General features: G+C 60.0%; 4 protein-coding genes across 5 annotated transcripts; 1 reads left to right on the top strand and 3 right to left on the bottom strand.

Moving 5' to 3' along the window:
• Window positions 1-117: 117 nt before the first annotated feature.
• COLGALT1 (collagen beta(1-O)galactosyltransferase 1) lies at window positions 118-9,541 on the bottom strand (the record flags this gene model as incomplete). Its single annotated transcript, XM_065654908.1, has 12 exons — window positions 9,263-9,541; window positions 8,140-8,250; window positions 7,729-7,846; window positions 7,513-7,647; window positions 7,053-7,257; window positions 6,011-6,130; window positions 5,142-5,218; window positions 4,357-4,463; window positions 4,133-4,265; window positions 2,904-3,031; window positions 2,627-2,833; window positions 118-352 (listed from the first exon to the last, which is right to left on the bottom strand). Coding segments are annotated over exons 1-12 (1,833 nt in total), but the record flags the coding sequence as incomplete, so codon positions are not given.
• Window positions 9,542-10,522: 981 nt separating this feature from the next.
• PGLS (6-phosphogluconolactonase) lies at window positions 10,523-12,844 on the bottom strand. Its single transcript, XM_065654920.1, has 5 exons — window positions 12,581-12,844; window positions 12,327-12,434; window positions 11,672-11,773; window positions 11,027-11,167; window positions 10,523-10,905 (listed from the first exon to the last, which is right to left on the bottom strand). Exons 1-5 carry the CDS (start codon window positions 12,842-12,844, stop codon window positions 10,717-10,719), a joined length of 804 nt encoding a protein of 267 aa, XP_065510992.1. The 3' UTR covers window positions 10,523-10,716.
• Window positions 12,845-12,999: 155 nt separating this feature from the next.
• On the bottom strand, window positions 13,000-22,182 carry SLC27A1 (solute carrier family 27 member 1). 2 transcript variants are annotated; one of them, XM_065655033.1, is made up of 12 exons: window positions 21,880-22,182; window positions 20,215-20,609; window positions 19,550-19,711; window positions 18,560-18,629; window positions 18,399-18,490; window positions 17,332-17,441; window positions 16,343-16,552; window positions 16,076-16,202; window positions 15,016-15,153; window positions 14,548-14,712; window positions 14,015-14,161; window positions 13,000-13,615 (listed from the first exon to the last, which is right to left on the bottom strand). In XM_065655033.1, the coding sequence occupies exons 1-12, from the start codon at window positions 22,044-22,046 to the stop codon at window positions 13,458-13,460; spliced, it is 1,941 nt and encodes a 646-aa protein (XP_065511105.1). In that variant the 5' UTR covers window positions 22,047-22,182; the 3' UTR covers window positions 13,000-13,457. The 2 variants fall into 2 exon arrangements, with proteins under 2 accessions (XP_065511105.1, XP_065511106.1); XM_065655034.1 differs by having other exon boundaries at window positions 13,523-13,615; window positions 14,548-14,668.
• A 1,387-nt stretch (window positions 22,183-23,569) lies between these two features.
• Window positions 23,570-24,858, top strand: NXNL1 (nucleoredoxin like 1). The gene is made up of 2 exons (XM_065654957.1): window positions 23,570-23,892; window positions 24,567-24,858. The coding sequence occupies exons 1-2, from the start codon at window positions 23,570-23,572 to the stop codon at window positions 24,856-24,858; spliced, it is 615 nt and encodes a 204-aa protein (XP_065511029.1).
• Window positions 24,859-26,732: the final 1,874 nt, after the last annotated feature.

The raw sequence follows: 26,732 nt of genomic DNA, 5'->3' as shown, positions 1-26,732 counted from the left end.
CTGGTGCTGGGGGGGGCGCGGCCCCCCCATGTCCGGTGTCCCCCCCATGTTCGGTGTCCCCCCCATGTCCGGTGACCCCCCCATGTCCGGAGACCCCCCCATGTCCGGTGTCCCCCCCATGTCCGGAGACCCCCCCATGTCCGGCGCGCCCCCCACGTTGCGCAGCCCCCGGCGCCCCCGCTCGCGCCCCCGGTCCCAGTCGGTGGCCGTGGCCTCGTCGTCCCACAGCACCGAGGTCTCGGTGTCGCTCACGTACCCGGCGTCGCCCGTGTAGTGCGTGGGGAACACGAGCAGGGGCTCCGCGGAGAACGCCGCCAGGTCGCGGCGCGGGAAGTGCCGGCGGTACTCGGGGCTGGGGGAGAAATGGGGAGAAATCAGGGAAAAAATGGGCAGAAATGGGGGGAGAAATGGGGGGAAATATGGGGAGAAATGGGGGTTAAAATGGGGAGAAATGGGGGGAAATATGGGGGTTAAAATGGGGGGAAATATGGGGAGAAATGGGGGAAAATATGGGGGAAATATGGGGGAAATATGGGGGTTAAAATGGGGAGAAATGGGGGGAAATATGGGGAGAAATGGGGGGAGAAATGGGGGAAAATATGGGGGAAATATGGGGAGAAATGGGGGTTAAAATGGGGAGAAATGGGGGAAAATGGGGAGAAATAGGGGGGAGAAATGGGGGTTAAAATGGGGAGAAATGGGGGGAAATATGGGGGAAATATGGGGGTTAAAATGGGGAGAAATGGGGGAAAATGGGGGGAAATATGGGGAGAAATGGGGGTTAAAATGGGGAGAAATGGAGGGAGAAATGGGGGAAAATATGGGGAGAAATGGGGGTTAAAATGGAGAGAAATGGGGAAAATAATGGGGAGAAATATGGGGAGAAATGGGGGTTGAAATGGGGGGAAATATGGGGGAAAATGGGGGTTAAAATGGGCAGAAATGGGGGGAGAAATGGGGAAAAATATGGGGAGAAATTAGGGTAAATATGGGGAGAAATGGGGGTAAAAATGGGGAGAAATAAGGAAAAAATGGGGAGAAATGGGGGAAAATTTGGGGTAAAAATGGGGAGAAATGGGGGAAGAAATACGCGGAAAAAGTTAAGAAAACGGAGGAAAAAAAATGGGGGTAGAAATGGGGAAAAACACCAGCAGAGAACAGCAGGAGCTCAGGGTGAGGGAAGTGCTGTCGGTACGTGGGCCCGGGGGAGAAATAATGGCGAGAAATGGGGAGAAAAATGGGGAGAAATGGGGAGAAAAATGGGGAGAAATGGGGAGAAAAATGGGGAGAAATGGGGAGAAAAATGGGGAGAAATGGGGAAAATAAGCGGAGAACGCGGCCTGGTCACGGGGAGGGAAGGGCTGGCGGCTCTGGGCCTGGGGCAGTGGGGAAAAGGGACCGTGACCGGGGCAAACACGGAGCCGCAGGGACAAGGAAAAGCTGCTCTGGAGGGACACGGAACCGTCTCAGAGAAAACGGGTCCCAAGGGACATGAAGCCGTTGCCAAGGGGACACGGGACTGTCACCAACGGCTCCGGGGGGACACGGAAAACGGCTCCGAGGGGACACGGAACGGGCTGAGAGGGGACACGGAGCCACAGGGACAAGAAAAACATCTGCAAAGGGACAAGGAACCATCTCAGAGAAAAAGGATCCAAAGGGACACGAAGCCGTTGCCAAAGGGACACGGGACTGTCACCAACGGCTCCGGGGGGACACGGAAAACGGCTCCGAGGGGACACGGAAAACGGCTCCAAGGGGACAAGAAATGGGCTGAGAGGGGACATGGAAACACAGGGACAAGAAAAAGCTGCTCTGGAGGGACACGGAACCGTCTCTGAGACAAAATGGATCGAAAAGGACGGGAAATTGTCTCCTAGGGGACACAGGACTGTCACCAACGGCTCCGAGGGGACACGGAGCCACAAGGACACGACAAAACTCCTCCGGAGAGAAAACGCAGCCACGAGGCCAAGAAAACCACCTCCGAAGGGCCACGGAACCGCCTCAGAGAGCAAAAGGATCCCAAGGGACACGAAGCCGTTGCCAAAGGGACACGGGACTGTCACCAACGGCTCCGAGGGGACACGGAAAACGGCTCCGAGGGGACACGGAACGGGCTGAGAGGGGACACGGAAACACAGGGACAAGAAAAACATCTGCAAAGGGACAAGGAACCATCTCAGAGAAAAAGGATCCCAAGGGACACGAAGCCGTTGCCAAAGGGACACGGGACTGTCACCAACGGCTCCGAGGGGACACGGAAAACGGCTCCGAGGGGACACGGAACGGGCTGAGAGGGGACACGGAAACACAGGGACAAGAAAAAGCTGCTCTGGAGGGACACGGAACCGTCTCTGAGACAAAATGGATCGAAAAGGACGGGAAATTGTCTCCTAGGGGACACGGGACTGTCACCAACGGCTCCGGGGGGACACGGAAAACGGCTTCGAGGGGACACGGAACGGGCTGAAAGGGGACACGGAAACACAAAGACACGACAAAACTTCTCCGGAGAGAAAACGCAGCCACGAGGCCAAGAAAACCACCTCCGAAGGGCCACGAAGCCACCACCGAGGGGAAAGCAGCCGCCGGCGGCCCCTCCGCGTCGCCCCCCCGGACTCACAGCGGGTGCTTGTCGAACATGACGGGCAGGAACTCGTCCACCGGCAGCATCTTGCCCAGCGGCCGGGCCGCCAGCAGCTTGCGGGCGCCGCGCAGCGACAGCGCGTAGCCCAGCGTCCAGTACGAGTAATCGGCCTCCACCAGGTTCCGCACGCCCGGCACCGGCTTCTCCGGCCGCTCCACCTGCATCCGCTTCCTCCCGATGTAGCTGCGGGAGCCGGCGGTGAGTTAACGAGGGGCTTAATGAGGGGGAGATGGTGGGGGGAAGCGATGCTCACATGAGGTCCCAGGGCAGCGCGGCCGCCTCCAGCTCGCGCATCAGCGTGGTGAGGCGGCGCTTGAAGAAGATCTCGAAGCGAAGGTCGTCCTCGAACACCAGGGAGCGGGACAGGCCCCGCGCCGCGATCTGCGGGGGGGGGCACGGGGGACAGTAAATTAACGGGGGGTCAATGGGAAACGCGGGGGGTTTGCGGGAAAAATCCACCCGGTTATCCCGCCGAGGCAGAGGGACGGGATTAGGGGTTTGTTCTTCCCATTGGGATTAAGGTCTCGTCTCCCTCACTGCCCCCAGGATTAGGGATTTGCCCCCCATCGCCTCCAGGATTAGGGATTCTCCCCCTCATCTCCCCCAGGATTAGGGATTCCCCCCCCATATCCCCCCAGGATTGGGGTCTCCCCCCCAACTCCCATGGGGATTCGGGTCCTGCCCCCTCATGTCCCCCAGGATTAGGGATTTGCCCCCCATCGCCCCCAGGATTAGGGATTCTCCCCCCCATATGCCCCCAGGATTGGGGTCTCCCCCCCCAGCTCCCATGGGGATTCGGGTCCTGCCCGCTCATGTCCCCTAAGATTAGGGATTTGCCCCCCATTCCCCCCAGAATTAGGTTCCTGTCCCCCCATTCCCATGGGGATTCGGGTCCTGCCCCCCCCTCCCCCCCCATCCCCCCAGGATTTGGGGTGTCCCCCCCATTCCCATGGGGATTCGGGTCCTGCCCCCCATGTCTCCCCAGAATTGGGAGTGTTCCCTTGCATTCCCATGGGGATTCGGGTCCTGCCCCACCATGTCCCCCAGAATTAGGAATTTTCCCCCCCATTCCCATGGGGATTCAGGTCCTGACCCCCCCCATACCCCCAGGTTTGGGGTTCCCCCCCCCATTCCCATGAGGATTTGGGTCCTGCCCCCCCATATTCCCCCGGATTAGGGATTTTCCCCCCATTCCCCCAGGATTAGGGATTCCCCCTCCCATTCCCATGGGGATTGGGGTCCTGCCCCCCATCTCCCCCCAGGATTAGGGATTTTCCCCCCATTCCCCCAGGATTAGGGATTCCCCCTCCCATTCCCATGGGGATTGGGGTCCTGCCCCCCATCTCTCCCCAGGATTAGGGATTTTCCCCCCATTCCCCCAGGATTAGGGATTCCCCCAGGATTAGGGATTCCCCCTCCCATTCCCATAGGGATTGGGGGTCCTGCCCCCCCATCTCCCCCCGGCTTTGGGGTCCCCGTCACCTCCTGCCAGACGCGGTGGTGACTGAGGAAGCAGCCGAGCTCCCCGCGCGTCAGCGGCCGCCCGTGGTAGGGGTCCCGGTACCCGGGCAGCATCCGCACGCCCAGCGCCTCCACCTCGCTGCTGTTCAGCGCCCTGGACACGCACAACACCCGGGGGGGTCAAACACGCCCCACGAGGGAGATAAACCCCCCCCCAGGGGGAGATAAACCCCCCCTGGGCTCACCTGCCGTCCACGGCCTCCACCAGCTTGGCCGCGATCTCCTGCTCGTGCAGCGTCCGCAGCATCCGCGCCCGGCGGTCGGCTCGGCGCGGGAGGTTGATCAGGAAAACCTGGGGGGGAACGGCAGGAAAGTTGGGGGGAATGGCAGGAAAAACGGGGGGGACGGCGGGAAAATCGGGGGGGAAATGGCAGGAAAATCATGGGGGAAATGGCATGAAAATTGGGAGGAATAGCACGAAAACTGGGGGAAACGGCATGAAAATCGGGGGAAACGGCACGAAAATTGGAGGAAACGGCACGAAAATCGGGGAGGAAATGGCATGAAAATCAGGGGGCAAATGGCACAAAAATCGGGGAAATGGCAACAAAATCAGGGGGGGAAAGCCTGAAATTCAGGGGAAAGAGCCCGAGATTCAGGGGGAAAACCAGCCCAAAAATCAGGGGGGGAACAGTTTGAAAATCAGGGAGAAAGAGCCCAAAATTCAGAAGAGAGGAGAAAAAAACCCCACCCCTCAAAATTCAGAGAAGGGATCTAGAAAAAAGGAGAAACAGACTCTGAAAATGCAAGAGAAGAGGGAAAAAAAAAAAAAAAAAAAAAATCCAAAAAAGGGTGAAAAATCCCCAAAATCCAAAAAGGGGGGGGAATCTCCCAATGGGGTCTGGCCCCGCCCGCACGAGGCCCCGCCCACCGCAGCCCCACCCGCCCAGGCCCCGCCCACCCCAGGCCCCGCCCACCTCAGCCCCACCCGCCCAGGCCCCGCCCACCCCAGGCCCCGCCCACTTCTCACCTCATCAAATCCCATCTTGTCGGGGACCTTTGGGGGGACCCAGATGTGGGGGGTCGGCTCCGCCGGGGGGTTCTTCACTGGTGGGGGGACGACACAGTGACACCGCTGGGTGTGTGTCCCCCGTGAACTCCAGTGGGGTGTGGGGGGTGTCACCACCGTCCCCCCGTGTCCCCACCCATGATCTCCAGGGTGACCTGGGGGTGTCCCCATGTCCCCACCCATGATCTCCAGGTCCCCCTGTGTCCCCACCCATGATCTCCAGGGTGACCTGGGGGTGTCCCCGTGTCCCCCCGTGTCCCCACCCATGATCTCCAGGGTGACCTGGGGGTGTCCCCGTGTCCCCCCGTGTCCCCACCCATGATCTCCAGGGTGACCTGGGCGTGTCCCCCCGTGTCCCCACCCATGATCTCCAGGGTGACGTGGGGGTGTCCCCGTGTCCCCACCCATGATCTCCAGGTCCCCCCGTGTCCCCACCCATGATCTCCAGGGTGACCTGGGGGTGTCCCCGTGTCCCCACCCATGATCTCCAGGGTGACGTGGGGGTGTCCCCGTGTCCCCCCGTGTCCCCACCCATGATCTCCAGGTCCCCCCGTGTCCCCACCCATGATCTCCAGGGTGACGTGGAGGTGTCCCCATGTCCCCCCATGTCCCCACCCATGATCTCCAGGGTGACCTGGGCGTGTCCCCCCGTGTCCCCACCCATGATCTCCAGGGTGACATGGGGGTGTCCCCGTGTCCCCACCCATGATCTCCAGGGTGACCTGGGGGTGTCCCCATGTTTCCCCGTGTCCCCACCCATGATCTCCAGGTCCCCCCGTGTCCCCACCCATGATCTCCAGGGTGACCTGGGGGTGTCCCCGTGTCCCCACCCATGATCTCCAGGGTGACGTGCAGGAAGTTCTCGGCCTCGTCGCGCAGGGAGCTCTGCGACCGCAGCGGCACCGGCAGGAACCCGAACGGCGCCCGGTTGGACACGAACATCTGCACCCCTGGGGAGCGGGACCCGTTAGGCCGCGCTGGGCCAAGAGCGGGCTGGAGCTGAAGTTAAGCCGGGCTGGAGTTAAACTGGGCTGGAGTTAAGGTTAAGGGAGGCTAAAACAAAGTTAAGCAAAGGGAGGTTGAAGTTAAGCCAAGCTACAGTTAACGCCAGGTTAAAGTTGAAGTTAAGCCAGGCTAAAGCTGAGGTTAAGCTGGGCTGGAGTTAAAACCAGGCTGGAGTTGAAGGTAATGCCAGGCTGAAGTTAACACCAAGATGAAATTACGGTTAAGCCGGGTTGAAGTTAACACCAGGCTGAAGCCGAAGTTAAGCAAGGCTAAAATTGAAGTTGAGGCAGAAATTAAAGTTAAGCCAGGCTGAAGTTAACACCGGGCTGAAGTTAAAGTTAAGCTGGGGTGAACTTAATGCTGAACTGGAGTTAAAGTGAAGGCCAGCCTAAAGCCAAGGTTAAAGCCAGCCCAAAGTCACCGCCAGCCCAAAGCCACGGCTCAGGCCAGTCCCAAGCTGAGGATAAGCCCAGCCCAAGATGGGGTTAAAGCCAGGGTCAAGTCCAGCTCAAGCCAAGACTAAACCCAGCCCAAGACCAGGCCCAGCCCAGCCCAAGCCAACGCTGTGCCCAACCCAAAGCCAATGCCAAGCCCAGCCCAAGCCAGGTCTAAGCCCAGCCCAAGGTACTGCCAGCCTGAGCCAAGGGCTAAGCCCAACCCAAGCCTAGGCTAAGCCCAGCCCAAAGCCAAGTCTAAGCCCAACCCAAGCCTAGGCTAAGCCCAGCCCAAAGCCAAGTCTAAGCCCAGCCCAAGCCAAGTCTAAGCCCAGCCCAAAGCCAAGTCTAAGCCCAGCCCAAGCCAAGTCTAAGCCCAGCCCAAGCCAAGTCTAAGCCTAGCCCAAAGCCAAGCCCAAGCGCGGCCCCTCACCGGCCTGGCGGCAGGAGAAGGCGAAGACGATGATGTCGTCGAAGGCGCCGGTGTAGTGGGGATGGGGCGGGTAGAAGGCCAGCGCCCGCGTGGCCTCGCGCCGCAGGTCCAGCAGGAAGGTCGAGTGCACCATGGGCACCGCGAAGCAGCCGCGCCGCTCGCGCCGCCGCAGCGGCAGGTACGCTGGGGTGCGCCGGTAATAGCCCTGGGGACAGGGGACGACGCGCGGGGGACGTGGAGAACATGGCATCCAGGGGACGCGGCGACCGAAGGACACGGCGCCCGGGGACGTGGAGAAGAACACGGCACCGAGAGGACACGGCACCCAGGGGACCCAGCACCCAAGGGACCTGGCACCCAGAGGACTCAGCACCCAAGAGGCATGGACCCAGCACCCAGGGGACCCAGCACCCAGGGGACATGGACCCAGCACCCAGGGGACCCGGGGCCGCGTCCCCACCTGCGCCGTCATCCCGCACCAGAAGTTGGAATACGCGGCGCGCGAGTCCAGCATCGGCGCCACCACTGTCCTGTTCTCGGCCATCAGCAGCGCCAGCGTGTCGGGGTTGGTCAGCACGTTGTCGGCGTCCAGGAACTGCCCCATGTCACCGTCACTGTCACCGCGAGGCTGTGTGTCCCCCGCCCCGGACCCCTGGACCCCCGGATCCCCCCTCACCAGCAGGTAATCGGCCCAGATGGCGCGGGCCGAGTCCAGCGCCGCCTGACGCAGCTTCATCACGTGCTCGTAACGGGACGGGGACCAGTGCTTGGGACCCTCCTCATCGGGGTACGACCTGGGGGGGGAGGCACGGCCCTCAGGCCCCTGAGCTGCCCCCCTGACCCCCCACTGCCCCCCCAAACCTCCCCAAACCCCCCACTGCCCTCCTGCCCCCCCATGGCCCTCAGGAGTCTGAGCTGCCCCCCCGAACACCCCCCGGTCCCTCCCCCGGTGTCCCCCACGTTATCCCCCCCCCAGCATCCCCCCTGGTGCCCCCCCCACCTCGTCCCCTCTCCCCGTGTCCCCCCGGCCTCCTCCCCGCCCCATCCCTCGGTGTCCCCCCCGGTGTCCCCCCTGGTCCCCCCTCACCGCGGCTCCTCCTGCGGCCGCCACTCCACGCGGTGGTAAAGGCCCCGCACCCGGCCCAGCCACTCCCGCAGCATCGCGGTCGTGTTGTCCACGCTGTGATCGGCGGCGACCCTGCGGGGACACCCCCGTGTCACCCAGGACCCCCCTGTCCCCGGGTCACCCTGCGTCACCCAGACGCCCCTGTCCCCAGGTCACCCCAGGTCACCTGGGACCCCCCTGTCCCCATGTCACTTGGACTCCTCTGTCCCCAGGTCTCCCTGTGTCACCCGGGATCCCCCTGTCCTCACGTCACCCCGTGTCACCCGGGACCCCCCTGTCCCCGTGTCACTTGGACTCCTCTGTCCCCAGGTCACCCCGTGTCACCCGGGACCCCCTGTCCCCGGGTCACCCCGTGTCACTCGGGAACCCCTTGTCCCCGTGTCACCCGGGACCCCCTGTCCCCAGGTCACCCCGTGTCACCCGGGACCCCCTGTCCCCAGGTCACCCCGTGTCACTCGGGAACCCCTTGTCCCCGTGTCACCCTCCCCGGTGTCCCCATCACTCCCCAGCCAGAGCGCCGGTCGCTCCTTGGGGTCCCCACGAAGACACCGGACCCGTCAGCCCCGGGTCTGCCCCCTTCCTGCCCTGGTGTCCCCCCCGTTCCCCCGTTGTCATCGTCCCCCCTTGTCCCAGTGTCTCCCCCTTGTCCCAGTGTCCCCCCCACCACAGCGCCGTCCGCTCCTTCGGGTGCCCACGGGGACACCGGACCCCTCAGCCCCGGGCCTCCCCGGTGTCCCCCTGTCCCAGTGTCCCTCCCTCGTCCCGGTGTCCCGCCCTGTCCCGTGTCCCCCCCCGTCCCCGTGTCCCCCCTGTCCCCCCCTTGTCCCGGTGTCCCCCTACTTGTCCCGGTGTCCCTCCTTCTCCCAGTGTCCCCCCCGTCCCCGTGTCCCCCCTGTCCCGTGTCCCCCCCGTCCCCGTGTCCCCCCTGTCACCCCCTTGTCCCCGTGTCCCCACCTTGTCCCGGTGTCCCCCCCCCCCGTGTCCCCGTGCCCCCCCTTGTCCCGGTGTCCCCCCCGTCCCCGTGTCCCCCCCGTCCCCGTGTCCCCCCTGTCCCGGTGTCCCCCCCCGTCCCCGTGCCCCCCACCACAGCGCCGTCCGCTCCTTGGGGTGCCGCAGCCGCTCCAGCGCCCCCAGCGCCACCGGCAGCGCGTGCGCCGCGTTCCGCGCCAGCAGCGCGATCGCCACCCGCGGCGGCCGCAGCGGCGACTCGGGGCTCCAGCGCTCCTCGGGGAAATACCCGCCGACCGGCACCGGCCCCGGGCCCGGCCCCGGGCCTGGACCCGGCCCCGGCCCCGCCGCCAGCGCCAGCAGCAGCAGCGGCCACGGCCGCGCCGCCGCCATGCTGGGCCTCGGGCCACGCCCCCCGCCGCGGCCACGCCCCCGCCGCGGCCACGCCCCCCGCCCCCGCGCAGAGCCCGCTATGGGCAGAGCGCGCGCTGGCCACGCCCCCTCGCTGGGGGGCGGACACTGCACTGGCCACGCCCCCCGGCTGTGGCCACGCCCCTTCCTCTGCCTCCATCCTCCCCGCCCCTCCCTGTCCCCAAATCTGCGTCCCCAAATCTGTGTCCCTCCTCCTTGTCCCCAAATCTGTGCCCCCCTCCCTGTCCCCAAATCTGTGTCCCCAAATCTGTGCCCCCCTCCCTGTCCCCAAATCTGTGTCCTCTGCCCCATCCCAGCCCCTCCCTGTCCCCAAATCTGTGTCCCCAGTCCCTCCCTGTCCCCAAATCTGTGTCCCTGGCCCCTCCCTGTCCCCAAATCTGCATCCCCAAATCTGTGTCCCCCTCCCTGTCCCCAAATCTGTGTCCCCAGTCCCTCCCTGTCCCCAAATCTGTGTCCCCGGCCCCTCCCTGTCCCCAAATCTGTGTCCCCAAATCTGTGTCCCCCTCCCTGTCCCCAAACCTGTGTCCCCGGCCCCTCCCTGTCCCCAAATCTGTGTCCCCGGCCCCTCCCTGTCCCCAAATCTGCATCCCCAAATCTGTGCCCCCCTCCCTGTCCCCAAATCTGTGCCCCCGGCCCCTCCCTGTCCCCAAATCTGTGTCCCCAAATCTGTGTCCCCCTCCCTGTCCCCAAATCTGTGTCCCCAAATCTGTGCCCCCCTCCCTGTCCCCAAATCTGTGCCCCCGGCCCCTCCCTGTCCCCAAACCTGTGTCCCCAAATCTGTCCCCAAATCTGTGTCCTCTGCCCCATCCCAGCCCCCCCGTCCCCAAACCTGTGTCCCCAAATCCCTGTCCCCAAATCCGTGTCCCCTGCCCCTTCCTGTCCCCAGTCCCACCCCCGTCTCCCTCCCCAACCCCGTCTCATTTTCGCAGCCAGGAGGAAAAATAACGACGAAAAAAGACCCGGAATCCGCCCGTTTACTGTCCCGCCCCCTTTTGCGCCACAGCGACCGGAACGAACCGTTCGTCCCCGTCACCCCCGCGGTTCCGACCCGGCCCCGCCGAACCGGACGAATCGTCGCGTGGGAACTCGCGCTCGGCGAAGCCCCGTTTGGTCCAGAGTGAGTTTAAAAGAAAAACGTTTCGTGCCACGGGGTGAACGTCACCGGCCAGCGCCGCCATCCCCGTCCCCGGGGTGTTTCTCCACCGCGTCCCCGGGGTGTTTCTCCACCGGCACCGTCAGCGCCGCGGCCGCCGCCGCGTCCAGGAACCAGTGGAGCTGCCCCGAGCGCGGCCGCACCAGCGCGGCCGGGAGGGGCTCGTCCTGGTCCTGCCCCCCCTCCAGAATACGCTGCCGGGAGAGGGGACGGTGACAGGGACACACAAACCGCCCCCCGGCCGCTGAACCCCGCCCCGTCTCCCCCAAACGCCCCGGGGGGTTTTGTTAAAACGAACGGTTTTTGGGTACGAACCTTCAGGACGGCGGCCTTGGCCCCCCCCGTGGCCACGAACACGACCGTCCGCGCCGCGTTCAGCACCGGCAGCGTCAGCGTCACCCGCTGCGGCGGCGGCTTCGGCGAGTCGGTGATGGCGGCGACGATTTTCTGCGTCTCCTGGAAGAGCAGAAACATAAAAATAAAAAAGAGGGGAAAAAAAACCCCAAAGCAGCGTCAGAAAAAGCCAGGCTGGGGGGGAGCAGCGGTTGTTGGGGTGACCGAGGGTCTCCAGCCCCCCCAACTCCTTAACCTGATCGTTACCAAGTTTTTATATAAACTCAGTGTGATTTTTAATCCTGCTCAGGCAGGGGGTGGTAAAACCCAGTAAAATTCCTGGGAAATCAGAAACAGAAAATGCAGCAGCAAAAGAGCAGCTGACTTAGCTGGAGTTGTTCCTATATCTTTATATATATTGTTATTACCCCAAAACTCCCCTGATCAGGACAAATTTTGCAAGAAACAACCCAGTGGATGAGCCAAACCCAACGTGTCTGTCGGGGTTTTTTCCCCACAAAAGGTTTTTTTGCGTCATTTGTTAACACGCGACACCAGGAGCCGCCGTCCTGACACCGTTCGCAGGTTCCCGGTGCAGGTCCCGGGGGTCCCGGGGGTCCCGCTCACCCGCAGCAGCCGGTGCCCCGGGAACAGGGATCCCGTGTGTCCATCCGGCCCCACGCCCAGCAGCACCAGGTCGAAAACCGGCACGTCCTGGCCCGGGAACGCCTGCGGGAGAGAGAGATGGAGCCGGGGACCGGAACACGGAACCGGGGGGGAAACGAGACACGGAACCGGGGGGGAAACGGGACATGGGACCGGGGAATGGGACACGGGACTGGGGGAAAAATGGGACATGGAACCAGGGGGGCAACGGGACCTGGAGGGAAATGGGACACGGGACTGGGAAACAGGACATGGAACTGAGCGGGGAAGTGAGACGCGGAACCGGGGAATGGGACATGGGACCGGGGGGAAAACGGGACACGGAACTGGGCGGGGGGAACAGGACCAGGGGGAAAATGGGACACGGAACCCGGCGGGGAAATGGGATACAGAACTGGGGAACGGGACAGGGAACCGGGGGGGAGAACGGGACACGGGATTGGGGGGGAAATGGGACACGGAACCCGGCGGGGAAATGGGATACAGAACTGGGGAACGGGACACGGAACCCGGGGGGGAGAACGGGACACGGAACCCGGGGGGGAAATGGGACACGGAACCGGGGAACGGGCGCTGGAGCCGGGGGGGGTTAACGCATCCGTCCCGGGGCCGGTACCTGTCGCAGCTGCTCCGCGTAGTCATCGGCGGCGGCGTCGGGGCCCAGCCCGGGGGTGACGCTCAGGACCCGCGGGCCCGGGCCCGGCAGCCGCGGCAGCAGCTGCGCCTGCGGGGAGCGGCCGGTGAGCGGGGAGACCGGGCCGGGGGGGCCCGGGGAGGGCGGGGGGCCCGGGCCGGGGGGGCCCGGGGAGGGCGGGGGGCCCGGGCCGGGGGGCCCGGGGGGCCCGGGGGGCGGGGGCCCGGCCCGCTCACCTCGTAGGCCCCGCACGTGCTGTCCGGGTGCTCGGGCGGCACGAGCCGCTCGTCACAAAACGCCACGAGCCAGCGGGCCGGGGCGGCGGGACCGGCGGCGGCGACGGCGGCGGGGAGGTCCCGGGAGAGCAGCCCCACCAGGCTCCCGCCCGAGAGCGCCAGCGAGAAGCGCCCGCCCGCCGCCGCCGCCCGCTCGGCCACCAGCCGCGCCAGGGCCGGGCCCAGGGCCTGCGGGGACGGGAACACCGAGACGCGGCCCGCCATAGCACCGGCGGGGAGCGGCGCGCCGGAAGTGACGCTGTCTGCGCGCCGGAAGTAGCGCGCTACGCCCCGCTCTGTTCCCTAGCAACGCGCGGCCTAGTCCTCCCCCCCCCAATCCCCGGCCTCGCGTAAAGACCCCGGCGGAAAAAGGGAGACGGAGGCCGGCGGAGCTCACGCAGCTTTACCCGGTGCTCGCTTGTCCACGATCCAAGCACAAAGGCCCAGGCGGGCTCGGTGAGGCCTCAGCCACCAGCCCCCGTGCTGTCACCACCCTCCGCACCCGCCAAAGTCCTTTATTTATTTTTTTAAACGCCCTAAGGGCACAGCCCGCGGGTGGTTAAAACGCGACCTAACACAAGTGAGGTTAAAAACCGTCTAAGTCAGTGAGTAGAGCTGGGAGACGGAGCAGCAAGAAGCCCCCGCGGGTACCTCGGTGAATAACTCCGGCAGCAGCGGTTACAAAAATACTCTCTAGAGGTTAATGGGACGTCGGGTTAATGCACTCGAGTCGGGGAGACGCCGGGTCAGGAGCTTCCCCGGGGAAGGACCTCGCGGGAATCCGTCCCGTCCCTCCCATTAGTCGTAGTTTTCCTCGAAAAAGCCAAACGCCGCCAGATCATAAAGCGGCTTTTCCAGAACAAATCCTCTCATAAAGGCGTTCGTCCAGCGGGACGTATTTTCCCAGCTTTAGATCCAGGAAATACAAGCGATCCGAGGTCTGGTGGGGGTCGAAGCCTTCCCTCTGTAAGCGGGTTTTCTGAATCTTAAATGTACCTTCGAAAAAGAACAACAAAAAAATAAAACCGCGTCAAAAAGACGTCTTAGTCATCCGAGCGAGGAGGAAACGGCAGGGGCGGCGTTTATTTCTATTCTGCAGTTTTGCCTCGGCATTTCGGCAACCCAAAGCTCGTTAGCCTGATCGTTACCGAGTTCTTATATAAACTCGGTGCGATTTTTCATCCTCCTCACACAGGGGGTGGTAAAACCCAGTAAAATTCCTGGGAAATCGGAAACAGAAAACGCAGCAGCAAAAGAGCAGCTGATTTGGGTGGAGTTGTTCCTCTATCTTTATATATATATACATGTGTATATATGTGTATATATGTATATAATTTTTTTTTTTTTTAATAATACGGGGCTGGAAATGCTGATTTCTCATCCGATCGCCGGTACCTGTGGTGTCGACCTGGGGCAGGAGCCGGAGGAAGACGGGCCGGGCGTACGACGGCAAAACCTTCTGCAGCTCCTGGTACAGGACCTTGGGGTTGAGCTCGGCCTTGGGGTCGGCGATCGCCGCCATCCCGGCTTTGCCCTCCACCCCTGCAACAACACAGCGGAGCTGGCGAGACGCGGAACGGGTGGGGACGCGGGGATTTCCCTCCCGCCTCTCCTCCAGTTGTGTTTCCATCGGTTTTCTCACCTTTCCGCCCCCCTCGACGCCCCGTCCCGGGACGATCCAAGAGCCCCGGGAGCTTCGGAGCTGACTGAAAATCCTTTTTAAGACACAAATCGAATTGCGCCGCCAGCTTTCGATTTTTTTGCTGCTGCTCAGAATGCGTCAAACTCCACCGTTTGACTCCTATCTTTTCATTTTTGGGTTATATTTTGGGTTACCGATTTCCAGCTGTTCTGACACCGATTCTGCTGCGTTTACCCAATATTTTCCTTCCTCCCCGAGTCCCGCGAGCTCCGACTCGCTGTTTTACCTGGTACTTCCACCCCGTACACGGCGACATCCGTCTGGTTGAGGATGTGGCTCAGCGTTCCCTCCACCTCGGTGGTGGAGACGTTCTCCCCGCGCCAGCGGAACGTGTCCCCGCCGCGGTCCTTGAAATACATGTAACCCAGCTCATCCATCACCAGCACGTCTCCTGCAACGGGGAAAACACCCAAAACCACCTCAGGGTTCAAGTTGGGCAGCACTCGGGGTTGTGTCTGCTCAGTGTCGCCCCGTTTTTCGTCCCAGGGGAGCGCAGAATGACATCCCACCCTCGTTATGGCAGACAGCAGGAAAAGAGGGGAAAAATAAATCTCTCCCTCTTTGAAACATTGATTTCTTTAAAATCCGAAACAGACGGTGACTTCTAAACCCTGACGCATCTAGGGAATTATTGTTTTGGTTGGAAAAGAAGCTGAAGCGGGTGGTTTGTCTGAAAAAGCGCAGCGGGAGGTACCTGAGAGGTAGGCCTGGTCGCCCTTGCGCAGCACGTCGCGGGCGATCTTCTTGCTGGTGGCGCTGGGGCTGACGTAGCCGTCGAAGCGGCGCAGCGGGTCCCGCTGGTCGATCTGCCCCACCAGCAGCCCCGGTTCTCCTGCGGGGAATGGGATCAGCATGGGGCAATCGTCCCGGGACCATCATCGATCGTCCCGGGATGACGGGACGATCGTCACAGGACCATCGATCATCACGGGATGATAATCATAGGATGATCGTCACGGGAATCCCGATCATCACAGGATCATCATCATGGGACAATCATCATGGGACCATCGATCCTCATGGGACCATTGTCATGGGACGATAATCACAGGATGATCGTCACGGGAATCCCGATCATCATCACGGGACGATCGTCACAGGACGATCATCATGGGACCATTGATCCTCACGGGACCATTGTCACGGGATGATAATCACAGGATGACAATCACAGGATGATAATCACGGGAATCCCGATCATCACAGGATCATCATCACAGGACAATCATCACGGGACGATCATCATGGGACCATCGATCCTCACGGGACCATCGTCATGGGATGATAATCACAGGATGATCGTCATGGGACGATAATTACAGAATGATAAGCATAGGATGATCGTCACGGGAATCCCGATCATCACAGGATCATCATCACGGGATGATCATCATGGGACCATCGATCCTCACGGGACCATCGTCACGGGATGATAATCACAGGATGATCATCATGGGACCGTCAGCATGGGATGATCAGTTGTCATGGGATCATCGATCATCACGGGACGATCATCACGGGACCATCAATCGTCACGGGACGATAGTCACAGGATGACAATCACGGGACAATCATCACCCGCGCCGCGAGCTCCGCGTTGTGCGCACAAAAAGATGTTCAGTCACTGAACTGAGCCATCTTCGGAAGTGAAAAACCCGTAAAATGACCTAGAAAGCCTCTAAACCAGCCGGAGCTTCTAATATATATATTTTTAGAACAAAATTTCGCAATTAGAGTGTGGGTTTAATGCTCACCTGGGCCGCAGGGGATGCACAACCCGCCAGAATCCCGGACCGGCTCCATCGTGTCCTCGTTCACCTTCACCAAACGAATGGGGTAAACGTTGGGCAAAATGCGGCTGTTGAAACCACAGGCACCGACCTTCCGAAAGACACAGAAGGAAAAAAACAAATGGAAGACCTTTTCCCCGGGTTTTTCTGTGTTTCACCCCAAATTCCCACCCCAGACGGGGAGTGGGAGAAGCTGGCGGAGCTTTTCCCCTTGCGGCTCCTCCTCCTCACCTTCCCGTCCAGGTTGGCGATGCTGCAGTTACACTCGGTGGCTCCGTAGAACTCCCCGATCTGCTTAATTCGGAAGCGTTTGGTAAAATCCTCCCATATGGTGGGTCTCAGCCCGTTGCCCACCGCCAGCCGCACGCAGTGCTGCGATTCGGCCTCTCGCACCGGCTGGTTCAGAAGGTACCTGCAGATTTCCCCGATATACTGAATAATCTGAAGCGGTAAACACAAAAACATCGCTCAGGCTTTGGGCGACGCTTCCAGCGCCCTGGAAAAGGCCGAGCGCGAGGCCGACGCGCCGCGTGGAACACGGATTTGAGTAAAGCGTGGGGGTTTTGCAAGTTCAAGGTGGGATTTTTTTTTGGCCACAAAGCGTAGGCGACGGTCCAAGCGCCCGTTGGAAGCCGCAAGGAAAAAGGAGGAGGGATCCCTCGGTGCAAATAAAGATATCGTACAAATAAAAACCCCTCGCACTTTAATCGGCGACGAAAAGATCTCGAGGAAGGTTAAGGGGAGGAGCGGTCAATCGTAAACTAAGAGTTGGATGCAGCACAACGCGGTCGGAGTGAAGATCCAATTACTGGCTCTGAGTAAATAAATACTGCCAGGGGAGGGGGAAGGGCAAGAAAACCCCGGGGAGGAGAAAGAGCTGCTTAAATTAGAAGGTAAACACTGATATAAACACAAATCCATGTTCATGGGCTGCGAAATGCCAGGAGAATTCCTCTGTGGATCACCCTGCAGTGGGTAAATCCTGGCAGAGCTTTCCCGCAGCGGAACGGGAGGGAAATTTGTGTTTTTCAAGCTGACGACGGTACGAAGGGGAAGCAGGAGATGGAGAAAAGGCTTTAGAAAAAGTCCCGCGTGCCTAAAGTGGTCGCGGCAGTTTGAAGCCGCCATGACGTGGGCACTTTGATATATGACCAGGGAACGATCTGGAGGTGGATAATTAAACATCGGCCGCAATACGGCGGCGCCGGCGGAGCCCTCACCGTGCAGCGGTATTTGGCGCAGTCGTCCCAGAAGCGACTGGCCGAGAACTTCTTCTTGATGACCACGGTGAGGCCGTGGAGCAGACACTGCCCGACTCCCATGATGTTCCCTGCAAAACACGGTGCGAGCGTCACCGCCTCAAAGCGCTGCCCCCATCCCAGTGGAAACAAAGAACGACGTTACACCTTAAACATCTCGGTTTTGATACTTTGGGCTGTGGATTCAGACCCTTTGGCTTTTCTTTCCCAAGGTTTCGTGAAAGATTTTTTAAGACAGAGGTAATTAACAGCGTCGCTGTGAAGGCCTCGCGGCCTAATTGGGATGATGGAAATGAAACCACCTGTTGGACAACCAACTACCAGAAGAAACCACGAACCTGACGGGTAAAACAACTCCCTTCTGGTCAGTACCGTGAATGTTCCCCTTGTCTGAAGACCCCAGACCCACTTCCAGAAGAGTCTTCCCTAATTAGCATGAAGGGCGAACCAAGGGAGGAGACGAACCGCCCTCTCCTGTCTCATGTGTCAATGAACTGGGTTATAAAACGACCTCTCACGTGTAAATCATCAACAAGGACGTCGCAGGAGCGATCGGCCTGTGGAGCGCTGATCTCTCACTCTGATATCTTAGTTTTCCTTCTCTCTCTCTTTTCCTTCTTCTTGAACATATAAAGGTAACATCATTGTAAGTTCTGCTGCTAAAGTCTTGTTAAGTTTCGCATTATAGTTACTAATTGTTGCCAATCCACTGTTTTTTAGAAGAGCTTTTGCTGTCAATGTATTGACAAGTTTTGTGACGTTATACTTTTGGCGAGTCGCTAATTGCTGTAATTTGTAGCCCACCGCGTGCTTTTAGTAAATCCATTATTGAATTGGACCCCTGGAGCGATCGTTTGTCATTCGCTTCGCCGCGCAGAAATACCCGGAGTTAACTCAGGGCGCGCGTCACGTTCAGAGCAAACTCGTCCCTAAACCTGCCCGCTGGGACGGGACAGCGAGGTCCATCCGTCCATCCGTCCCGCGGCCAGGACAGATGGACGAGCGAGGAGGAGGGCGAAGCCGCTCACCTGCGGAGTGGTAGAGCGGGAGGCAGTTGTAGACGACGTCCTCCGGCCGCATCCTGTAGGCGTAGTAGCCGAAGGCTGCGATGCGGTAATACCTGCGAGGACACGGCGCGATGACGGGCGGAACGAGGGGTCCGGGGCGCCGGAGCCGCGTGTGCCCTCACCTGCTGTGCACCACGATGGCGGCTTTGGGCATCCCCGTGGTCCCCGACGTGTAGATGTAGAAGAGCCGGTCTGGAGGGGAAAGCGGCGTCAGACGGGCCCTTCTCAGCCACCCGGGAAACCCCCACGGGGTTTGGGTTGGGGTTTGGTTCTAGGCTTTGGGTTGGGTTCGGGGCTTCGGGTTGGGTTCTAGGCTTCAGTTTGGGTTTTGGGCTTTGGTTTGGGTTCTAGGCTTTAGTTTGAGTTTGAGGCTTGGGTTTGTGTTCTAGGCTTTGGGGCTCTGGTTTGTGTTTTAGGCTTGGGTTTGTGTTCTAGGCTTGGGTTTGGATCTTGGGCTTGGGTTTGTGTTCTAGGCTTTGGATTGGGTCTTGGGCTTGGGTTTGTGGCTTGGGTTTGGTTTGGATCTTGGGCTTGGGTTTGTGTTCTAGGCTTTGGGTTGGATCTGGGGCTTGGGTTTGTGTTGTAGGCTTTGGGTTGAGTTTGAGTCTTTGGGTTGTGTTGTAGGCTTTGGGTTGAGTTTGGGCCTTTGAGTTGTGTCCTAGGCTTTGGTTTGGGCCTTTGGGTTGTGTTCTAGGCTTTGGATCTTGGGCTTGGGGCTTTGGTTTGTGTTCTAGGCTTGGGCTTGGGTTTTGGTTTGGGTTTTAAGGCTACAGACAAATGAGGTGGATTTGCCAAGCTTGCCAAGGGAGGGGTAACTCTGGTGGGAGTTCCCGTTGTCTTTGGGAAGGCACCAATTTCCCTCCTCCAGGTACTAAACAAATTAATTACATAAAGCTTGGAAATCTCGGACAATGAGGAACTTAACCCAGAGAACCCCAGAACTGGGACCTTATATTTTTTTTAATCTCTTTTTTTTCTCCTTTCTTCTATTTGTGACCTCAAACTGGATTGATTTAATCCCCGGCTCTTGCTTCAGTTTTCTCATTTTGCTGTCACCTTGTCCAGCTCTCGCACGCATCACGCCGAGAAATAAAATTCACAGATAAAATTACCGTCTAAACCTTTGAGTGGAATCTGAGCCGGGGGCGATTTCGACATCGCGCTCAGGAGAGGATCAAGATGCTGCGTCTCCGCAGGGACGACGTCGGGGTTGTAGTCGCCGGAGCAGAACTTGGCCATGTTCTTCCCCAGCATCCCGTTCACTTCGCATATGGCTGCAAGACAAAACAAATCGCTTTTGCAACAAACATAACGCTTTAGGCGCTGGCAAAAATAATCCGTGGAATGTCTGATTGCACCCCAAAACCAGGGCTGATCAGAGAAATGGGGATGTGTTTAAAACCAGCAGTCACCGACAAACCTGCGGCAGAACATGCGGCGTTCAGCAAAGAGTATTAACAGAGCAAATGAAAAATGAGCCTTGTGGCTTTGCAGAAGAAAACGGAGCCTTGCAGCACGTACCTCCACTTCTCGATTCACTTTTCCAGATCCAACAAAGCAACGAGGTCACTTTGGGCACCACAAAATCAGGAAGACGCCAGCAGATAAAACCAAACTCCGCTCGAAACGCTCCTCGGATACTCACCAAACGCTTCTGCCTTTTGTAACCGGGACATTTAGTGCCTTCTTTAGCTTTTCACACGGTCGGATATGATTTTTTTTAGTTTAGTCGATCTCCGATTTACTGAAGCCCGAGCGAACACGAGTCGCGTCTCACCTGACGACAGCTCCGCGCCGAAAATCACGGCCTTGGCGCCTGACGTCATCATGCAGTAAACCAGAGAGTCCAGCCGCAGGTTGAAGTTAATCAGAGCCGCCTCCACGCCAATTTTCGCCATCCCCAGCCAGAGCCCGACAAACTCGGGGCGACTCTCCATGAAAACAGCGATCACATCGCCCGGGAGGAAGCCTTGCTGCTGGAAATAGTTGCCCACGGCGTTGGAATATTCATCCAGCCTCCGGAAGGTCCAGTGCTCCCCGGTCGCCTCGTAAATCAGGGCTGTTTTGTCAGGGTGCCTGCGGACGACATCCTGGAACATCTTGGGGACGGTGCTTTTGGCTTTTTGGTGCTTTCGCAACTCGTACTTGACTTGTAGCAGCACCACGAGGCCGCTGCAGCAAAGACAGAGTGCAACGTGTTAATTTTCGGCGCAGTTGCGGGGTTAGAAGGGACACGGGCAGGATGCACGTGCTCCACGTGAGAGTCCCCTGGAACTGGGACTTGGAATCGCTGCTGCTCTACAGAAAACAACAATTTTAACGTTAAAGAAACAGTATACAACAACCCTCTGGTGCTTTTCACGCTGTAAATCACGGGAAATCTACCTTCACCTTGACAGTGGCTCAAACAGAGTTTACAGACGGTGGTGCCTCACCAAGGAAAGAATGGCAGCCTCTGCGGGTATTTGATACAATGAAGAGCAACTCCTCAGTAAAAGGACAAACCAAACTGCTGTAATGGGACTTTTTTTATCTTCTGTAATTTACATAATTATTTTAAGTCTCCAAGGCAGCAGCTGCAAGTTAAACTCTGACACAGTTCAAGCAGCGAAAGTTGTTGTTTGAACTTCAACTTATGTTGTCCTGGAGGAAACTATTTTTAGGGGCGCGTTGGCTTTTTCTACGAGTTATAACTTAGATATGAAAATAAATTTTATACTAGAATGAGGATAAACCCAACAGACCCCCTTTCCTTCCTGGAGGAAGATGGAAGGCGGTGTTTTTCCACCATTCAAACATGAAATCATTGTGCAACAAGGGGTTTGGAAGGATCCCCAGAAACTTGAAAGGTCGTTTAATATTAGCGCAGGCAAACCCCGGCGGGGGGGACGGGAGCGCTGCCCAAAGGAGCCGCTGGCACCGGCCGAGCGGGACTGTCCCGGTGACCTTACGCTGGCTGTGCCAAAGGCAGAACAGAGGAGCCTTTGAACCGCGGAGCTGCGCTTTCCAGAGCCTTCAAGGGCTTTATTCCGTCCGGTTTCTTTTCTGCCATTATTCCCAGCTGGCCAGGCCATGGGAGGAAACAGCTCTTGACGGCCCAGCTGGCAGGAGCCCCGAGTCCTTGGGAATAAAGGCAGATCCTCCCCGAGGCCTAAAAAACCAGGGAATTAAGCGTGACGGGTTCCCAGGAGACGCGGAGGCCGCTGGGGACTTCCCGGCCCTTCACGCCATAAGCTCTTAGTCTAGACTAAGTGTTTTAGGACGGGTTCACCCCCTCTCTGAGCTCAGGGGGTGCCAGGCCCGGTATCACCCCCCGGCTCCCTCCACAGGGGAAGGTCCCGCGTCCCTGCGCTCGCTGCTCCCGAGGCCGAGCAGGTAAAGCCCAGCCTAGGTCGGGCTTAAGGGCAGCGAACCCGGCTCGACACCACCCCCCCGCACTTACAAGAGGTCCCGCGGAGCCGTCCTGAAGAGCAGGCGCAGCAGCCGCCATCCCCCGCCGCCCAGGCACACGCCGAGTGTGGCGGCCAAGCTCCAGGGCCAGGGGGCGCCCAGGAAGCGCAGCAGCCCCAGGGAGCCCAGCGAGGCGGCGCAGACCCCCGCCGGGTGCATGCTGCGGAGGGCCGGGCCGGCGGGCAGCGCTCGGGAGGGCGGCGGAGCCGCTCGGGGCCGCCCCGGGCCCGTTACCTCAGCGGCGCCAGCGGCACCTGCTCCCGCTCCCGCCTCAGCCGCCGCCTCAGCTGCGGCCCCGCCCCTCACGCAGACGTCACCGCCCCTCCGAGGGGCGGGACTGGGGGGAAACGCGATGCGCTATTGGCCGGCGGTGCAGCTGCTGGCTTCGGATTGGGCGAGGCGGAGGGGCGTGGGGAACGCCCACGAGGCGTTGCCGCAGAGGGGCGGGGCGACACCGGGAGGGGCGGGGCAACGCCTGGAGGGGCGGGGCGACACCGGGAGGGGCGGGGCGCAGAGGAGTGGACCAGTGCCCCGCCCCTCCCGGTATCGCCCCGCCCCTCCCGGTATCGCCCCGCCCCTCCCGGTGCCCCCCGTTTCTCCCGGTGTCACCCCGGCCGGACGCTGCTGCAGCCCCGGGACGGGCAGAACCGCGGGGCGGGTCTCTGTCTTCCCGGGGTTTAACGGGCGGTTTGGGAACCCGTCGTTCGTGTCCGTACCGGCACCGCGTGGCGCCCGCAAACGTTCCCACGGCCCAGAACACGCACACCCCGGGGGACCCCAGACCGGCACTACCTGGCACGCACACCCGGTTTAGGCACGGCCCGGGGCCGGCACCGACCGGGACCCCCAGACCCGGGACCAGCACCGACCGGGACCCCCCAGACCCACGACTGGCACCAACCGGGACCCCCCAGCCCTGGGATCAACACCCCACGGCTCCGAGACCGGCACCGACCGGGACCCCCCAGCCCTGGGATCAACACCCCACGGCTCCGAGACCGGCACCGACCGGGACCCCCAGCCCCATGACCGGCACCGACCGGGACCCCCCAGCCCTGGGATCAACACCCCACGGCTCCGAGACCGGCACCGACCGGGACCCCCAGCCCCGGTACCGACACATCCAGGTTCCCACACCCGGGACCGGCACTTCCCACGTTCCCCTGGACCCGCAAACCCTCTCCCCGGGGACCGTGGCACCGGGACCGACCGGTACCGACACACCCGGGTTCCCACAGCCCATGTTCCCGCGGCCCCGAAACCCTCCCCGCGGGGACCCCCGGGACCGACACACCCGGGACCCCACGACCCCGGCTGTGCCCGGGACCCGCACACCCGGGACTGGTGCTGCCCACGTTCCCCCGGCCCTGCACATCCCCACCCAGGGACCCCGGGACCGGCACCGACCGGGACCCCACAGCGCCGGGACCACCCGGGACAGAACAGCCGGGTTCCCATAGCCCGTAACCGGCGCTGCCCACGTTCCCCCGGCCCCGTGCATCTCACCCGCCCGGGGGTCTCCGGCACCGCCCCCCGGGCGCTGGCCTCCCCGGTTAAGCCGATTACCGGCTGCTCCGGGCAAATCCGCGCTCATTAACCCCGGGATCGGAGGCTCCTGGGGGGGACTCCGGGGGGGCTCCGCACCCCTTCCCACCGCCGAGCACCCCCCGAGCCCCCCACCCATGGCCGCCCTGTTCACCGGGAAGGTCCTGCTGGCCAACCGGGAACGGGACGAGCTGGACACGGAGCGGGAGCTGCTGCGGGCGCTGGACAACAAGGTGCTGCTGCTGTTCTTCGGGTCGGGGCAGTGCCCGCGCTGCCGCCGCTTCGCCCCGCTGCTCCGCGACTTCTTCCTGCGCCTCACCGACCAGTTCTACGTGGAACGGGCGTCCCAGCTGGGCCTGGTCTACGTGTCCCGGGACGAGACCGAGGAGCAGCAGAGCCGCTTCCTCAGGACGATGCCCAAGCGCTGGCTGGCGCTGCCCTTCGGGGACGCCTTCAGCAGGTACGGCCCGCAAAACCCCTCTCGGAGCGGCATTTTCGGGCATTCAAACCCTTTCCCAGACGTTTTCCCCTCATTTTCAGTCCCCGCTGGCGCGGCGAGCGCGGTGCGTTAACGGAAAAAACGTTGACGCTCCTTGGCCGCACCGATTTGTAAAGCAAAAGCACTTTCTCTTCCTTCCATCTGGCTTTTTTGCTGATAAGGTTCGTATTCTGATTTTCTAACGCGCTATTTATAACCCTAAAAGCCACCTCGTCCGGCCCCGCGGGCAGAACGGAGCGTGAACGACAGACGCAGCCAGGCGGATTGGACACACGGACCTCATTAGCACTGCAATTAACACCGAGAATTATTCCCGGCTCCTTCGGAGGGCAAACGTGGAGGATGCGAAAATCTCAGGCGTGCTGTTGTTTAACTGCTGTAAGGTCCCGGCAGCCGTTCGGTGTCTTGCACACCCGAAATCCCCCTTCACCAGCCCCGTGAGATCCTCGTCAGGCTCTAATTACCGGCAGCGGCCAAACGAGCGGATTAAGCCCAGTAAATAGGCTTGGCATAACCGGGAACGCTGGCAATCCCTCTGGATGGCGAGGACGAGGAGCGGTGTGGGTGAGGAACGTCGAGCATCGCTCCCCACTTCCCAATTTGAGTTTTTTCCCCGTTTTTTTTTGCCCCGACAGAGAGCTGGAGCTGCGCTTCGCCGTGTCCGAGCTGCCGGCCGTGGTGGTGCTGAAGCCCAATGGGGACGTGATCGCCGAAAACGCCGTGGACGAGATCCGGAGAGCGGGTCCCGCTTGCTTCCGAAACTGGCAGGAGGCGGCCGAGCTGGTGGATCGGAATTTCCTGCTGGCCGAGGATTTCGAGGAATGGAGCAGGAGGAGCGTCACCGACCCCCTGCGCCGCCTCAAGTACAAGCTGGACAAGAAGACGAAGGTCGGGGAGGGGGAAGAGGAAGATGAGGAGGCGTCGTAGGCACTCGGGAGGTCGCGATCACCTCTGTCGCTGTCGTCTCCGAACAGCAACATGTGTCTGTGTCGTAGAATTCCGCTAAAAACCTCACTGATTTTCCAACGGGTGAATTGTTTTAAGGCAAACGCGGCTCCACTCCCACGCGCGGCTTTTCGGGTCGGGAGACTGGGTTAGATAATAAGGATATTCCCGTCCTGACCGAGTTACATTCGCTTTTTGTCTCCCTAGCGTCGTAAAAACCTCACGGTTACGCCTTTGTCATTTCTTTACCAAAAAAGCGAATAGAAAAATAACCGGTAGAGACTGTCGTTCAGTAAATGACTTGCTAAACAGTTTTAAAAATGGGAATTGTGGTAAAAAAAACCCCACAGAAGGGAGCTACAGAGCAGCTGTGACAATGACAACAGGGACAGAGTCCCTACAAGAAGCCGATAAAGGGTTTTTTAAGGGACTGACACCAAGTCCTGAGACATTTCTCATGTCGCTGCTCACGTTACGCCGCTGAAAATTTCCATTTTGGACAAAAACCTCATTTACGGATCCTGCTGCGCACATCCCGTGCTTCCCATAATCAAGAGAATGGGAGAAGTGGGGAGGAAAGGGGAGAAAAGGACGAATAATTTGCTATTTTCTGGTCCCCCCTGTTCTGTGCTGTCTCGCCAGGGGATGAGCGGAGGATCCGGGTAGGATCTGCACGTTGAGGACAGACAGAGCTGTCTGTGCGGCTCGTTCAACTTGTTTTCTCACTTAATCCTCCCCATATTCGCCCGGCAAGTCCGACAGGTAGAGGAGGGAAGGAGGAGAAGTCCTGGAACAGAAACAGCAGAATAATTCCGTCAGGATGCTCCGCAGGGCACGGACACCGCGCGAAAAGGCACAAATCGAACCCAAAAGTGCTTTCGGGTGACGTACCTGCTGGAGGAACGGTCGCTAACGAGACGATATTGCATTTCGGGACGATATTGCCTTTCCCTCGGGCAGCGGCAGCGGCCAGCACAGCTGTGTTTAATTAAAGAAGCCAGAAATCACAAATTAGGAACCTGGAACGATGGGAGGGAGGCAAAAGGTGACATTTTCACCTGTCATTAACTGTTGACCGGGTGCCGCTTCTCCCCACGGAACTTTGATGTTCGATAAAAGGAAACTCTCCACCTGAATTTATGTCTTCAATTATTAATCGCGGACTTTTACCAGCCCTACCTTTATTTATTATTTTTTTTTTAACCATCATATTTTTCTCTGTTCAAAACTCTTTTCTTATAACCAATGAAGCAAACCAAGGAGCCGCTCGGCGGGTCGGGAGACGCGGGACGCAAAAAATCCTCCAAACGGCCGCAAAGATCATTTCTCCATCTCTAGTTCCATCGGAGATGAAAATCCTCATGACGGATCCATCGCACGGGGCTGCTAAGACGTTCAGCTCTGCTTTCCTGCATGGGGCTTATTAATTATTATTTATAGGACATTTGACCACTTAGGGCAGTATCTATTTATCTGTTATGCAAAGAATCAATTTCTGGTAGATTTAGTTTTTCAAACACGCTCCCTGGCAGTTGTTCCGCGTCATTCTCATTTTGCTTGGTCCCACGATCTCCTCGTTCTGTAAAAATAAAATAAACCGATGCGCGTGGAAGCACGAAGACGCTTCCCAGGTTCGTCGTTCTAATTATTTCCGCGACAAGCGCGTTTCAGACAGCGCAGAGTTAACGAAGCCGGGGAGGAGGAGGAAAACGGGGCTGATCCCCTGGGGAAGGGAGTAATTTCACAGCAAAGCCACAGAGGAATGTGGAAAATCCGCACGATGACACCTGCCTGGGGTTGCAGACTCGTCCCACGCAGACGGCGTCTCCGCAGAGATTCGGGAGCCCAACCAGCCC

The sequence above is a fragment of the Caloenas nicobarica genome, chromosome 36 (genome assembly GCF_036013445.1).
Source record: "Caloenas nicobarica isolate bCalNic1 chromosome 36, bCalNic1.hap1, whole genome shotgun sequence".
NCBI classification, from domain to species: Eukaryota; Metazoa; Chordata; class Aves; order Columbiformes; family Columbidae; genus Caloenas; species Caloenas nicobarica.
This window is presented reverse-complemented; position numbering and strand designations above follow the sequence as displayed.